Source organism: Heterodontus francisci, chromosome 20, assembly GCF_036365525.1.
Source record: "Heterodontus francisci isolate sHetFra1 chromosome 20, sHetFra1.hap1, whole genome shotgun sequence".
NCBI lineage: Eukaryota > Metazoa > Chordata > Chondrichthyes > Heterodontiformes > Heterodontidae > Heterodontus > Heterodontus francisci.
Window position 1 is genome coordinate 32,588,637 of NC_090390.1, and position 14,739 is coordinate 32,603,375.

Below are 14,739 nucleotides of genomic sequence, written 5' to 3' on the forward strand. Positions count from 1 at the left end.
CTGACAACCTGGAGTGGGCCTCCTGGCCAGGCACCCTGTACCCGACGGAGGGCTGCCCCCGATGACCCAACCACCCCAACGTCCAGCATGCCCCTCCAATTGACCACCCTTGCCTCGCCAGGGCCCCTAAAACTTAACTTTTCCCGGGGCCGTCTTTCCTCTTCTTCGTGAAGCTGGTCTGCAGTCCCTGCAGTGGCCACCGCTCCCACTGATTGGTCGGCAGCTCCATTAGATGGGACTTCCTGCCTCAACGAAGTGGAAGTCCTGCCACCCTGCCTCAATGAAGTGGAAGTCCTGCCTCAAACCTATTAAGGGCCTGGGGACTGTAAAATACGGACTGGATTCCCAGGCAGAGGCGGGAACGCCACCGACTTTTCAGCCGGTGGACGGCTCCCGTCCGACAAGGGTAAAATTCAGCCCATTGAGCAATTCCAATCAATTTCAGAAGTAGTTTAACATCCCTGTATTAGTAACCTGCATAACTCTACAAGCAGGTCACAAAACAGCTTATCATCCAGAAAGGAGATTAACTGTTTTGGGTTTGTAGAAATCGATCTGGTCAAAGGAGCAACAACTTAAAAGGTTTGTGGGGAACATTTAGATCCTAATCTAGTAGTAAGGAGTAAATTAACACATTTCTAAGCACCCAGCTATCAGATGATGTCCCCCATAGGAAGTTGTTGCACTGCTACAACTGCTTTTAAAAAGGCAAGTGTCACTATTTTTTGATCAAATCTGGCCATAGCATTAAGCATTACTATACAGCAATGTAAGAGTCAAACAGCCCAATCAAGCACTCGTCCAGGCATTTGAAATTGTTACATGTTTTACAGAAGCTTAATTGCAGTGGAACATGTATTCAGAATTAACTATTTGGTTAAATAAATGACATCTGCCCCAAACTGTTTAAAGTTCAATTATACTGTTACAACAAGTTTTTTGCTTTATAGCAATACAAAAATGATCATGTGACTGCTGGCCCGAGAGATGTGAGACTACCACTCAAATTAACTGTCTCACACCATTCTGCTCCAGTATGAGTGGGACCAGATGCAGGTTGTATAGTCACTTTTATACTTCCTTCTGGAAGCCATCTCAGTTGGTGGTTTGGAATGAAACTGCCCAGGCTGTTATACCAGGTTTAAAGGTGCTTAGTAAGGCATTGGAATAGAAGTAGGCCACTTAGCTCTTTGAGCTTGTTTCTCCTTTTAAGTAGATCATAGCTGATATATACCTGAACTCCACTTAGGCATCTTTGTTCCATAATCCATTGATAACCTTAGCTAAGAAAAATTCTTTACAGTATTAAAGTTTTTTTTTACATTGAATGAGCTATCAAAGCATTAGCATTGATGATCTAGGAGCAGAGCTCTGAACACACATGCACAGTTCTCTTTGGCTGGAGTGTCCAGTTTGGAGCCAGGCTGTATCAAATCAAATCTGGCACCGTGTGAAATCAATGCTATATCTAGTACTCTCTCCAAATCTGCCTTGTGAAGAATTTTATGCATTAAGTTACGTACAGCTAGAGCTTTACTAATCAATATATTAAAGTTAAAAATCAGTAGTAATTAAAAAAATCCAACACAGGCCTAGTAGTTTAAAAAGATGTAGCATGAATCACTAGTGGAGCCAGTGACAGGATCACACATCTTTCTGCTTCAGACGTGCCACCGATTCCCAAGTACTGGAAATAATGGAGGAAGGATAAAACATTGACCTTGATCAGATAATGACCAACAGCCAAGAAATACAAGTTCCACAGATCACAGGAGTGAAGTTGGATAGCGTTGGCTATCACAAACTGGGCATGGAACAACCCCCTGTGCCAGAATAGGTAGGTCCGAGGTACCCTCAATATTCAGGTCTTATTTAAATTAGACCAGTTAGCTGTGGATGCCTGGTGCAGTTTTCCCAGTCATCTTGCTGGTGAAGCGGATTTAAATTTTGGGTTGCTGGCAGTGGCTCTCAGGTAGGTCCTGGGAAGGATGTGGAAGTGATTGGGGGATGGTGAGTGTCTTTACGAACATAAATACGAACATACGAATTAGGAGCAGGAGTAGGCGACTGCTTTTGAGCCGGCTTCAGATTCAAGTAAATTAATTTTGCTTTAAAACAACTTACATTTTAGGTGTAATAAAAACAAGAAATGCTGGAACCACTCAGCAGGTCTGGCAGCATCTGTGGAAAGAGAAGCAGAGTTAACGTTTCAGTTCCGAAGAAGGGTCACTGACCCGAAACGTTAACTCTGCTTCTCTTTCCACAGATGCTGCCAGACCTGCTGAGTGGCTCCAGCATTTCTTGTTTTTGTTTCAGATTTCCAGCATCCGCAGTATTTTGCTTTTATTACATTTTAGGTGGTGGCCTCCAGTGGTTCAATTTGGCCATACATGGGTATGGTTATCCCGAACCCGGCAGGCCCAGCACCGGCTATGTTTTGAGAAGGGGACTTGAAACAGGTACGAGTTGCTTTACATATGCAAATAAGAAGCAAGTGCCTATTTCAGGCATGGACCCTGGATGCCCACACTTCAGCCATGAATTTGCACATACAACCCACTATTTTGGATGCTTAGGCACTTGTTTTACTCTTGTAAAATGGTGCGCAATCAACACTTTTCCAGGCTCCTGTCAATCTAGTCAATAATTTAAACTAGCATGTGTGGGGGAGGGGGATAGGGTGGTGGAAGGAGAGGGCTTAGGTCAAAAATGTAGTATAAAACAGAAGGGAAGTCAGTACAGCTAAAGAGAAAACTAAAAGACGTAAAGTAATTAAATCAGATGAGAGAGTAAGAAACGTGAGGAAAAACAATATCAGCGCAGAAGGACAGGTTAGGGTGTGTGGCCAAAATAAACATTCTTTATACAAATGCATGGAGTATAAGCAACAAATTAAATGAATTACAGGTGCAAAAGTCAACTTAGAGGGTACAACATGGAAGCCATTACTGAGACATGTCTGCAAAACAGTCAAGATTATACCTGGTTATTTATTTTAGAAATACAGCACTGAAACAGGCCCTTCGGCCCACCGAGTCTGTGCCGACCAACAACCACCCATTTATACTAACTCTACAGTAATCCCATATTCCCTATCACCTACCGACACTAGGGGCAATTTACAACAGCCGATTTACCTATCACCTGCAAGTCTTTGGATGTGGGAGGAAACTGGAGCACCCGGAGAAAACCCACGCAGACACAGGGAGAACTTGCAAACTCTGCACAGGCAGTACCCTGAATCGAACCCGAGTCCCTGGAGCTGTGAGGCTGCGGTGCTAACCACTGCGCCATTGTGCCGCCCTATAAGGTCTATAAGGAAACATAACAAAACTGGTAGAGGGGGAGGAGTAGCCTTAGTGATGATGAAATTCATCCGTAAATAATATAGTGAGGGGTGTGCAGAGAGTGTAGACTATGGGTAGAATTAAAAAATGGAAAAGGATGTAAGACTAGTGCTTCGGCCCCCTGGTAGTGGAAGTGAAGTGGCAGAATATATTAATAGAGATTATACAAGATGTAGCAAAGGCAGAGCAGCTTTAGTGGGGGACTGTGGGAACAGAATTTTCGAGAACAGAATAATATGGGGACATTTAAGGTGAAATAATTAATCAATCATGTACTACTAATAAACTAACTTCGGAGCTGCAGGGAGGGACAGCTTATCAGAAATGACTTCATAGCTTCAGGGCTGCACAGACAGCTTATCAGAAATGACTTCATAGCTTCAGGGCTGCACAGACAGCTTATCAGTAGAAATAGACTAACAAGCTAAAAACTAACAGGACAGCTGCAGCCTGCCGAAGAGTAGCCTATTGTACAACAATTAGCCCAACGTTCCAAGGGGATAGGGGAATAAGAAACTGCTTGAGGATAGGGTGACAAGGCAGTACCCCAATCAGGCCATGACACCAAGAAACTGCAGAGTTTGTAAACCAATTGGAAACATAAAGGGGGTGTCACTGATGTGTATGAAGAACTATAAGAAAGGCTTGATTTCCCTGCTCAGGCAGGAGAGGGCAGGAGGAGACAAGGGAGAGCCCAGGTGTTGTTTTTGTTTGCTTTGCTGATGATGTAACCAAGAAGTACTGCAATAAAAGTTTCTTAAAGCTACAGTCAGACTTCGTCTCTCTTTGTGTAACTAATGGGATCCAACAGGGACTTTAACTTTCGAATAGATTGGGATAAGCAAAGTAGTTTATGTCAGAAAGGTAGCCAATTTGAATGTATTCAACATTGTTTTTTGCAGCAATATGTCCCAGAACCAACAAGGGGGCAGGTCATATTAGATATAATAAGTAATGAGCCAGATTTAGTTAATGGCCTAACAGTGCGTGAACATATATCTAATAGAAATCAGAATATGATTGAGTTCAACATAGTGTTTGAAAGGGGAAAGCTCATCATAGCTAATATTTTCGTCGGGTGCTCCGGTTTCCTCCCACATCCAAAGACTTGCAGGTGATAGGCAAATTGGCTGTTGTAAATTGCCCCTAGTGTAGGGAGGTGATAGGGAATATGGGATTACTGTAGGGTTAGTATAAACGGGTGTTTGTTGGTCAGCACAGACTCGGTGGGCCGAAGACCTGTTTCAGTGCTGTATCTCTAAAAAAAAAGGTTGACTAGTGGGATGAAACAGAGACCAGTCATAGTAAACTGGGCAAACCAGTTCTTTGGTAAATCAACAGAAGATCAGTGGGAGGTGTTCAAAGAAGAATTTTATGAGATCAAACCAGTTTAGACCCCTTAGGGGCAACAGCTCTATTTGCTGAACAAAACAGGCATGGACAACTAAAAATGTAGAAGACAACATAAGACTCAGAAAAGTAATGCAAAAATAGCATAAATCCTGATGACTGGGAGAGATACAAAAAGCAAAAAGGGTGACAAAACAGATCACAAGAGCTACAAAAGGGTTTGTGAAAAGCAACTTGCAAGTATTATCAAATACAACACATCTTACAATATTAGAAAAAATAAGGTGGTCATCTGGACCCTTTGAAAACTGATAAGGATGATATTGTAAATGAAAAGGAAATGGTGGACATGTTGATTAATTACTTTGTATCAGTAATTACAGTAGAGGAAGTGATAGCATGCCAGATATTCCAAGAAAACTAATATTGAACCAGAGAAGGGGACTCACCAAAATTAACTTAAGCAAGATAACAGCTATGAAGAAAATAATGGTGAATAACTAAAGAGTGACAAATCCCGAGGACCAGATGGTTTCCCTCCCAGGAATTTAAAGGAAGTAGGTGAGAACATCGCAGATGTCCTAACTATAATCTTCCAAAGTTCTCTCGATTCTGAAACTGTTCCTTTAGGTGGAAAATTGCACGTCACTCTGTTATTTTAAGAAAGGTGAGAGGAAAACCAGGGAATTATAGACCAGCTAGCCTAACATCTGTTGTTGAGAAATAAATAAGAGTCTATACTTAGGAAAAGAGCTGATCAGAGAGAGCCAGCATGGATTTGTAAAGGTTAGGTCATACCTGACGAACCTGATTGAATTTTTTGAAGTTCGACTAAAGTAGTGGACAGGGCAATGTCTATAATTGTTTTTAACAAATGCCTTCTGGAAGTCCATATAAAGTTCCTCAGAGATGTTAGCTAAAGTTGAAGCTCATGGAATTGAAGACAAATTATTGACCTAGTTAGGAAACTGACTGAGTGGTAGGAGTCAGAGTAGAGATAACGGGCAGGTATTCTAATTGGCCGAAGGTGACTAGTGTTATCCCACAGGGATCCGTTTTGGGGCTTCAACTATTCACTGTATTTATTAACAACTTAGATGATGGGACTGAGAGCTACATATCCCACTTTGCTAATGACACAAAGATAGGTGGCAGTGTAGATGGAAGCTTAAAATGGATTTCAATCTCGGCAACTGTGAGGTCACCACTTTGTACCTAGAAAATAGTCTGATTTATTAATTTTAAATGGTGAAAAGCTAATAACAGTGGCAGTCCAAAGAGATTAGGGGGTCCAAGTACATAGAACATTAAAATGTCCTGGACAAGAGGACATAGCCTTAAAATTAGAACACTGTTCAGAAAAGAGGTCTCCATAGATGCTGCCAAACCTGCTGCTTATTTCCTGCATTTTCTGTTTTTATTTCAGATTTGCATCATATGCAGTATTTTGCTTTTGTTTATATAAACCACTATTGGTTTGAATGTAAGCTTCATAATTATATTCAACATACAGAACGGACAAAACCACCTTGATAATATAGCATTGGGGAAAAACAGAGGAATTGCCAGTTGTGAGGTGTGTCCTCTAGAGACGTTAAAATGTAGCACAGTAACTGAACTGATCCAGTATCAGAATATATGGTAGGTAATACTACACCTTAACTAGCCACAGAAAATGTTTACCTTATTAGCAATGGATGCATCTGCTTTTGCTCGAACGAGAATAGAAACAATCCTTTTATTTTTCATTTGACAAGCATAATGAAGCGCTGAGTTACCTTTCTGTAACAAGATTAAAACCCAAAAAGTTAGACATGTATACAAAACCCACAAAATACTGACTCAGACAAGAACACTCCCACAGAGCCAATCCTCAGCAAAAAGATAAAACAGCAGAGTCGCAATGCTGCAAAATCATAACATTTATTATATCTATTGCTGAAGCACTGGGAAAGAACAAGAAATGACAGATGAGAGTTTATTCAAAAATGTAACCAGTAACAGAGGCAAGACGCTTGAAAAATTAAAGCTTTTGGTTCCATCAAAAAGGGTAATTTTGGGGTCTTGCTTGACAAACCGGAATCTATCGTATTTTATACTATAACATTTCCATGTTTAGATCCAAGGTAGGATTCTGAGATTTATCCTCTGGACTCAAGAACTTTTAAACAAAGCAAACATACACCTCTGTCTGGCAGCAGTATATACTGACCAGTTTAACCTGGTTTCTGCCAGTTACTTCTGCTGTTGCTGGACCAAGAGCCAACGTGAGTCAGCAAGCGTGGGTGATGGGTGAACAGGAATTGGAATGTGTTAGGATATAGGCAGTAGAATTTTGGTTGAGCTCAAAGTTTATAGAGAGTGTAAGATATAAGGATTCTAGGAGAGCTTTAGAATAGTTGAGTCTGAGGATAACAAAAACATGGATGAAGATTTCAGCAGCAGACAGGCTGAGACAGGGGCAGAGACTGATGATATGACAGAGCTGAAGGGAGATGATTTTGGTGATGGAGAAGATGTAGGATCAAGAGAGACAGAGCGGTTGCCCTATCTTGGGAGGGGGAGGGATAATCTTGCCTGGAAAGTCATGGACCTCTCAGAATTAATACCTGTCACACAAAAGGCACCTTCTGTCATAAAGATCATGTAATAGTTGCTAAGCTTCAAATCGATTTGAATCAATCTACTTCCAGTCACCGTGGTGGGGCAGCACTTCATCAATACCAAGGCATGTGTTTTGTAAAAGGTACACACAAAAAGAAATAATTGTTTTATTATATTCTCAAAATAGCTGGATATATACTTGAAAAGGAAACGAACTGCACGTCTAATGGGCAAGAGCAGAGGAGTGGAACTAATTGGATAGCTCTTTCTAAAGAGCTAGCACAGGGATGATGGCTGAATGGTCTCTTGTGCTGTTTGCTTCTATGAAATCTCTTTCAGAACCCAGTATTAAGGCTTAACCAATCTAATTTTTATGCAAGAACCAATAAAATATTTATAATCAGATCTACTGATCCTTACATTGTCTGTTGCATTTATATCCACTTTAGCATTCAGTAACATCTTGATCAGCATTTCATTCCGATTCTTCTTTGATTCCTGTGCAACAAGTTACAACCCTATTAAAAGGAGTTAATTGAACAACTAATAATCCATACATCATGGCCTATTTATAACTCACCATCCGCATGGAAGAACTAATATTTATACACCACCTTATCGCATCTCAGGACATGACAAAGCAGTTCACAGTTATGTAGGTACACTTGGCAGATAATTTACACAAATAACTCAGGCACTCAGTCAGGTTTGGTTGAAGGGCGAACACCTGCTCTTCTATGAATAGTTGCACACATCTTTTACATCCTCCTGAGCCACCAGAACAGACAAATAGGTCAATCGGTATGACATGTCAACTGAATGATGGCACCTGGCAATTCCCTCACTGCTGCACTCATTTTTCACCTTCAGGCATATACTGTAAATGGTCAGAAATCAGTTGCAGTGCATGCTGGACACTCCAGTATACACTTCTGGTGTAACAGACCCTCCCCCACCCCACAAGACATCTGAAAATTCTCTCTCATATGCTCAACAATGAATTGGAGCTCAAACATTCCGACTCAAAGCCAAGACTAAAATATTGTAACCTTGAAACCAGTGCAAGGTTCATGTTTCAGAAATAGTGAAGCAACATGCAGTTCTTGTAGACAATATGTGGTTAAGTTCAATATTAGCTCACCTGTTCTAATTAGTAGAAATACCACAAGGCAAATTACACAGCAGTGAGACAAGCAAAGATACAGTCTAAAATGAACAAATTCAAAAGTCTTACTGTTTGTGTATAGACAGAGTTAAAGGAATCATTTAATGTTTGTATTCTTCCGTGTGTCTAAAGCCTTTTTTTTATGGAAGAGCTTTCTGATTGGTTGGTTCATTCATTGTAGACTTATGTCCCAGGATTTCAACTGTTTCATCGTTTCCGCTGTGCAAAGTAATGAATTAGGTACTACTCTACATGAAAGGCAGTCTTAATTAGAATTATTGCTTAAAAGAATTTAAGTATCAGTAATTCGAATCAATCCTATCTACTGAGACCTAATGCTCTTTTAATCATTCATCTAAGTTTCACTGTTTGAAAGAGATTTTGCTGTGATATTCAACAGAATTTCACAACTGAAACCTGATGGCAATCGGTTAATATAATTCTTATTCAAACAAATGGATCATAATTACTAATCCCCAGTACAAATATTGAGTCAACCATGGGTGTATTCCCTACAGCTGTTCTTCAAAATAGGAGACAAACATGCTCACACTGTTGGAAAGACCATGTGGTTTTGAGGCCAGTGTAAATCACCCAATCTGTATTCCTATAGTTCAAATTTCAGCCCCACCCTACATATAATTTTAGTAAGACATGGTGCACCCTTCCCAGTTCTACATTTTGGGTATAGGTGCAGAGTAGAGAGGAAAATCAATCAGTGTGTATCATCTGCCTGGAAGAGAGCCCAGCCACATTTCCACTCAAAATGTGGAATTTTAAATGGTGTTTTGTGGATCACTTAATGTGATTATAAGCATAATGCTGTGGGCAACTTCAGGCAGTGCCCTTGCCTCCCTCTTCAGTTGTACCCTCCACCCCTCCCTACCATTGGTAGAATTGCAGGCATCCCCTGAGGCATCCCTATCTAACTGGGGCTAGGAGAAATGCGGGCACATCACTGGAAGGCACGAAGGCTTGCAGCATAATAAATAAAGACCTAGAAGAGAAGGTGTTGCAACAATTTCAACTATTAGCTCAACGCACGGTAGCCACAACATCAAACAAAGGGAAATTTATTCTCATGCAATCTGCCAACTGACGCTCTGGTGTCCAGCCCCCAGTTGCCTCTGTAGGTTCAGCATACACCTAGGGTAGACATTATAATGTCAGATATCCTCAAGCTACCTTAATGTCCATCGCTATGCATGGAAGATCCATGCACAGGTAGCTCAAGGGATATATGAGATTTAGGGCTGTTTTGGATCTATTCCAAGGACTGAGTGCATATGCTTGAAAGCTGGATGATTTCTCTTTTCTGGATGTTTCTGCACACATTTGCATCATTCACTCAATCCCATTTGACACGCTGTACTGGTTCCATCAGCTGTGATTCCCAGTGATTCTAGCAAATGAGCAGAGGCTGCATTTCCTGTCCACAGGCCAGACCTGCCAACATGGCTGAGCTGGTTCAGATACTATATTCAGAGCAAACGCATTTCTGGTTGATGATTACTGAAGCAAGAGACTTCTGCATCAAGGTCTTTCATCGCCAGCAGTTGAGATCCTGCTCAATTCAAGGAAACATCTCAATACCCAGGCTTATGATATCAAATGGTGAATATTTGTAGAAAAAGCTGCTGTTAGACCAGTCGTTTTCTTGCTTCATGATGCTTTAGAATACTTACAATATTTCTTCTAAACCTCCGTTCCATTCAATACCTGTGGCCATCATCACAGCCTCTCAAGTCATTAGATTTGGAGCCAGATGGATATCATGACTTCTATCTCACATTTTATGGGAGCTATATGGAAATTACATTCATATTGGCCTCCTCCAGTTCCCAACAGTATTTGTAGTGTGATTGTTAATAATCTGAAAGACCTGTCTGTTACTTATGTATCTGATGTAAGGCTAGTCAAGTTCTCACAGTTTATGAAGGATGCCATCATCTAAGGAATGACAAACATCCTACAAGGTAGACAAACCTACCATAACTTACTCCAAAACCCAACATACATACTCAGCAAAAAAAGTCCTACATGAACAAAGACACAATGTAGCAGCAGTGCAGAAATACACAGTATATGTCTCTCCAGCGTAATAGTACATTGGAAGTTACAGCTTTTGTGTACCCTGTAAATTCAGTTAAGCCAGTAATTTTACTAATTTTAAAACATGGAGTCAACACTGCAAATGGTGATTGCAAATAGGATAAGAAAACCTTTGCACCTACCATTATAATGTACCCCAGGAGCAATACAGGCATCAAGATAATGATCAGCAGGTAGTCCAGAAAGGAGAATCTTCTCCTGACAGCATAATGTAAACATGTTCGTTCCTTCTTTAAAATTGAGCAAAATATAAAGTCAGTGTAGAAATAAAAAATGGTTTAGTTACAAAAATATTTATATTCTTGAATGGAAGTGTCCCTGTATCTAGTTTAATATTCTATTAACTACTTAATCACTTAATACCGCAGGCTGTTTTTAAACAGCCAACATTTACAATGGATTACTAAATCCAGTGTAACACTGGCAATTAGGAAGCAGTAGGTCACAAAAATAGATGATATGTGAGCAGTATCAATAGTTAAATTAACTCAAGCCGAGCCAGGCTGAATTTTTTTGTCTTCTGATGGTACCACATTAATACCCAACAGCACTCATATAGGGAAAGGTGGAGCAAAGCATTTACAGACTCCTGTAAAAACAGTGGATGCAGTGTAGGGGAGGGGATAGAGGAGAGCAAAAAAAAAGTTAATGGAGCGAGGGCTGAAAGCCTGATCAGACAACAGGGTTTTTAAAAAGGGCCTTTTGAAGTCAAGGAAGGAAGTGGGGAAGTAGTTCCAGAGGCCAGGGGTATAGTGGGTGAAAGAGCAGTCAATGAGTACAGAAGGTGAATAAGGGGAGTTATGGACAAGCAAACCGGAAGTATGGGCTTTCCCAATCAACTGAAGGGCGTATTTTAATCATTTCTTTTTCGAGGTTCTCATCCGAAAGCCAGTTTGGTTGATAGGCCTGTCGGGTGGGAAAGGCTGTGGCACTAGGCCACATATGAGGAGCAGGCAGGTTTGGTGGAGAGAATGGTGGAGAGAAAGAGATCGCAATGGGATCGGGAAAGATTGAGGAGATTAAGGGTGGGGCTGAGAGTTGTGGTAGAGATCATGGAGATTGGAGATTTACAGGGTAGCTTGTTAGGCTGAGAGGAAACACTAGTCCAAACAGTTTCGTAAAAGGCACTTAACGAATGGATCCAGTCCTTCTCGCCTCCTTTTACCTGCTGGCTTTCCCTGGCTGACAGTAGTTTAAAAATAGAAACCTTGATACAATGGCGGCATGGAGCCTCCTCAAAAGGTTTCAAAGACCAACCCAACCTCCTGAGCACAGAATGATCATCACCTGCGCAGACCCCCTCCCCCCACCCACACCCCCACCCCTATCCTGCCTCCATTAAAACCTCAAGTAGGTAGGTTTGAGTTAGTATGGATTTGAAAGTTTAACTTCTCACCCGAGAGAAACCCACCCATTTTTGGGCGTTAATATGATCCCTAAGGTTTCCGTTGGAATGGCTAAACTTGGAACCAGGCGAAAGAGAGTAGGTTAAATGCTCATGACAGTTGCAGTTTTGGCAAGCTGGGAAAAAAAAGAGTTCAATATAAACAGAAAGTGCTGAAATGCTCAGCAGGTCAGACAGCATCTGTGGAGAGAGAAGCAGAGTTAACATTTCAGGTCTGTGACCTTTCATCAGAACTGGTTGATGAAAGGTCACAGACCTGAAACGTTAACTCTGCTTCTCTCTCCACAGATGCTGCCAGACATGTTGAATATTTCAGCACTTTCTGTTTTTATTTCAGATTTCCAGCATCTGCAGTATATTGCTTTTATTAAAAAAAGAGTTCACCTTGTTTTTGACATTGACGTTGGCTGCTTTTCTCAGAAGATAACGTACAATTTCAACTCTGCCTGCTCTACATGCAGCAATGAGGGAGGTGTCTCCATACTTCTCATCCTGTCTGTTCACATTATTGTTTTCCTGCAGCAGTTTCCTCAGCTCTTGAACATTATTTTCATATGCAGCTTGGCAGATTGGCTGAGGAATGAAAAATCTGAATCTTAATGTCATTGTTTCTTCCAGACCCATTTATTGTCTGGCATCACCAACAAAAAAAAGTCAGCCTCTTTTTCCTATATCAAGGAACACATTTCATGGAATGAATGTCACTTCATCCTGAAGATATAATTTTAAGTACTGTGCAGTTGATCAAAATCAGATTGGCTAATGATAGAAGCAGAGAGAGAAACAGAGTTAATGGGCTAGATTTTCCCATGGGCTTCAGGATCTAATGTCAGGACCAAATGGGCGTCCTCAACCCGCACGTACCAGCAGAGGGACTGGCTCGGGGCTTGTACCTGAGGCGGCCACCTCCAGGTCCGCCATCCAATTAAGGAAGGCGGACAGACTCCTGATGCTGCTGGCCCAGATGGCCAGCAGCTCTTAAGCCTCTTCAGTGCCACTGGAAGAGGTGGGCACTACTGAAGCATGCAGGAGGCCTCAAGCTTCGGACAGGCAAGTTCAAATAAAGGATGTAGGCGGCCGAGGGCTGAAGGCCTCACCAACCAGAGAGGAAAGCCCTCTGGGGGATAGTTGGGGCCACGGGGGCTGCCGTTCCTGCCTGCCGCTGCGAGGCTGCTTCCATGAAGCTAGTGGCCTCCTCTTGTGGCGGGTGGCAGCCCAGCCACTGGCAAACAGCTAGCGGTCCTGCATAATGGCCCCTAATTGGGGTCTTTAATATGCAAATCCACAGCCCGCCTCTGTGGAGCGGGCAGCCAATCCGCACCCCGACCCGCCTCCTGCCCCCACCTGGAAAGTCCCCTGGCAGCAGGACAAAGCCAGGGAGTCGTCCGAACATGGCTCCCTGTTATTTTATCAGCCCCCCACCTCCATTCCCACCACTCGGGCTGGTAAAATTCCGTCTAATATTTCAGTTCGGGTGAAAATTCATTAACCTGAAAGTTTAAATCCTACTTTTTCCCCCTCTCTCCACTGATGCTACCCAACTGGCTGACTGTTTTCCAGCATTATCTCTTTTTGTATTCAAATTTCCACAGTATTATCCTTTTGTTACACACTTCTCAAGGGTATAAATCTCTTTAAAAACCAGTTGGAAATCAATTTATGAGCTAAATTAGGTTATGGGGATTGCCCATCATGTGTAGTGTTGGTGATAGTGAGGTTGGGCTCTTCTGCAAAAAGAAACCCATTCTAATTCATTGCCTTCAATGGTCTTTGGTGTTGTGATTTTTTTTAAAAACAGAATAAGTGTTATAAAATATTCTGTTCCTTTGACTTCAGTTCTAGTCAAAGGTTTCAACAGAATTGTCAGCTATAAGCTCATGCTTTTATTATAAAAATTCCTAATAAGAACATAAAAAAATAGGAGCAGGAGTCGACCACATGCCTCCTTGAGCCTGCTCTACCATTCAATATGATCATGGCTGATCCTCTGTTTCAACTCCACTTTCCCACCTACTCCCCATATCCCTTGATTTCCTGATAGCCCAAAAATCTGTCTATCGCAGCCTTAAATATATTAAATGATGGAGCATCCACAACCCTCTGAGGCAGAGAATTCCAAAGATTCACAACCTTTTGAGTGAAGAAATTTCTCCTCATCTCAGTCCTAAATGGTCAGCCCCTAGCACATAATGGGCAGTCTTGATTATCTAGACTTACCCTGAGACTGTGCCCCCATGTTCTAGGTTCCCCAGCCAGGGGAAACAACTTCTCAGTGTCTACCCTGTCAAGCACCTTCAGAACCTTAAATGTTTCAATGAGATTACCTCTCATTCTTCTAAACTCGAGAGTATAGACCCAATTTACTCAGCCTCTCAATCTAGGACAACCCTCTCATCCCAGGAATTAACCTTGTGAACCTTGGCTGTATATCCAAAGCAAGTATATCATTCCTTATATATGGAGGCCAAAACTATGCATCGTACTGGAGGTGTGGTCTCAACAAAGCCCTGTATAATTGTAACTAGACTTCCTATTCTTGTAATCCAATCCCCTTGCAAAAAGGGCCAACATGCCATTTTCCTTCCTGCTTCCTGTACCAGCATGCTACGTTTCTTGTTCCTTGTATGAGTGCACCCGAGTGCCTCTGAACGTCAACATTTACAAGTTTCACGTCTTTTAAAAAATATTTTGCTTTTCTATTCTGCCTACCAACGTGAATAGCCTCACACTTCACCATATTGTATTCATTTGCCACC

General features: G+C 41.7%; 1 protein-coding gene across 3 annotated transcripts in view; it reads right to left on the minus strand.

Annotated features, from left to right (window-relative positions):
• The window catches only part of ankrd22 (ankyrin repeat domain 22), a 47,707-nt gene that overhangs the window by 2,046 nt on the left and 30,922 nt on the right, over positions 1-14,739 (minus strand). For 2 of the 3 annotated variants that reach the window (XM_068052547.1, XM_068052550.1), the window contains exons 2-5: positions 12,368-12,556; positions 10,701-10,808; positions 7,722-7,799; positions 6,381-6,479 (exon numbers count right to left, since the gene is read on the minus strand). In XM_068052547.1, the coding sequence (XP_067908648.1) occupies positions 6,381-6,479; positions 7,722-7,799; positions 10,701-10,808; positions 12,368-12,556 (474 nt within the window). The remainder of the gene's footprint in view (positions 1-6,380; positions 6,480-7,721; positions 7,800-10,700; positions 10,809-12,367; positions 12,557-14,739) is intronic. The other variant, XM_068052549.1, reaches the window with a different exon arrangement.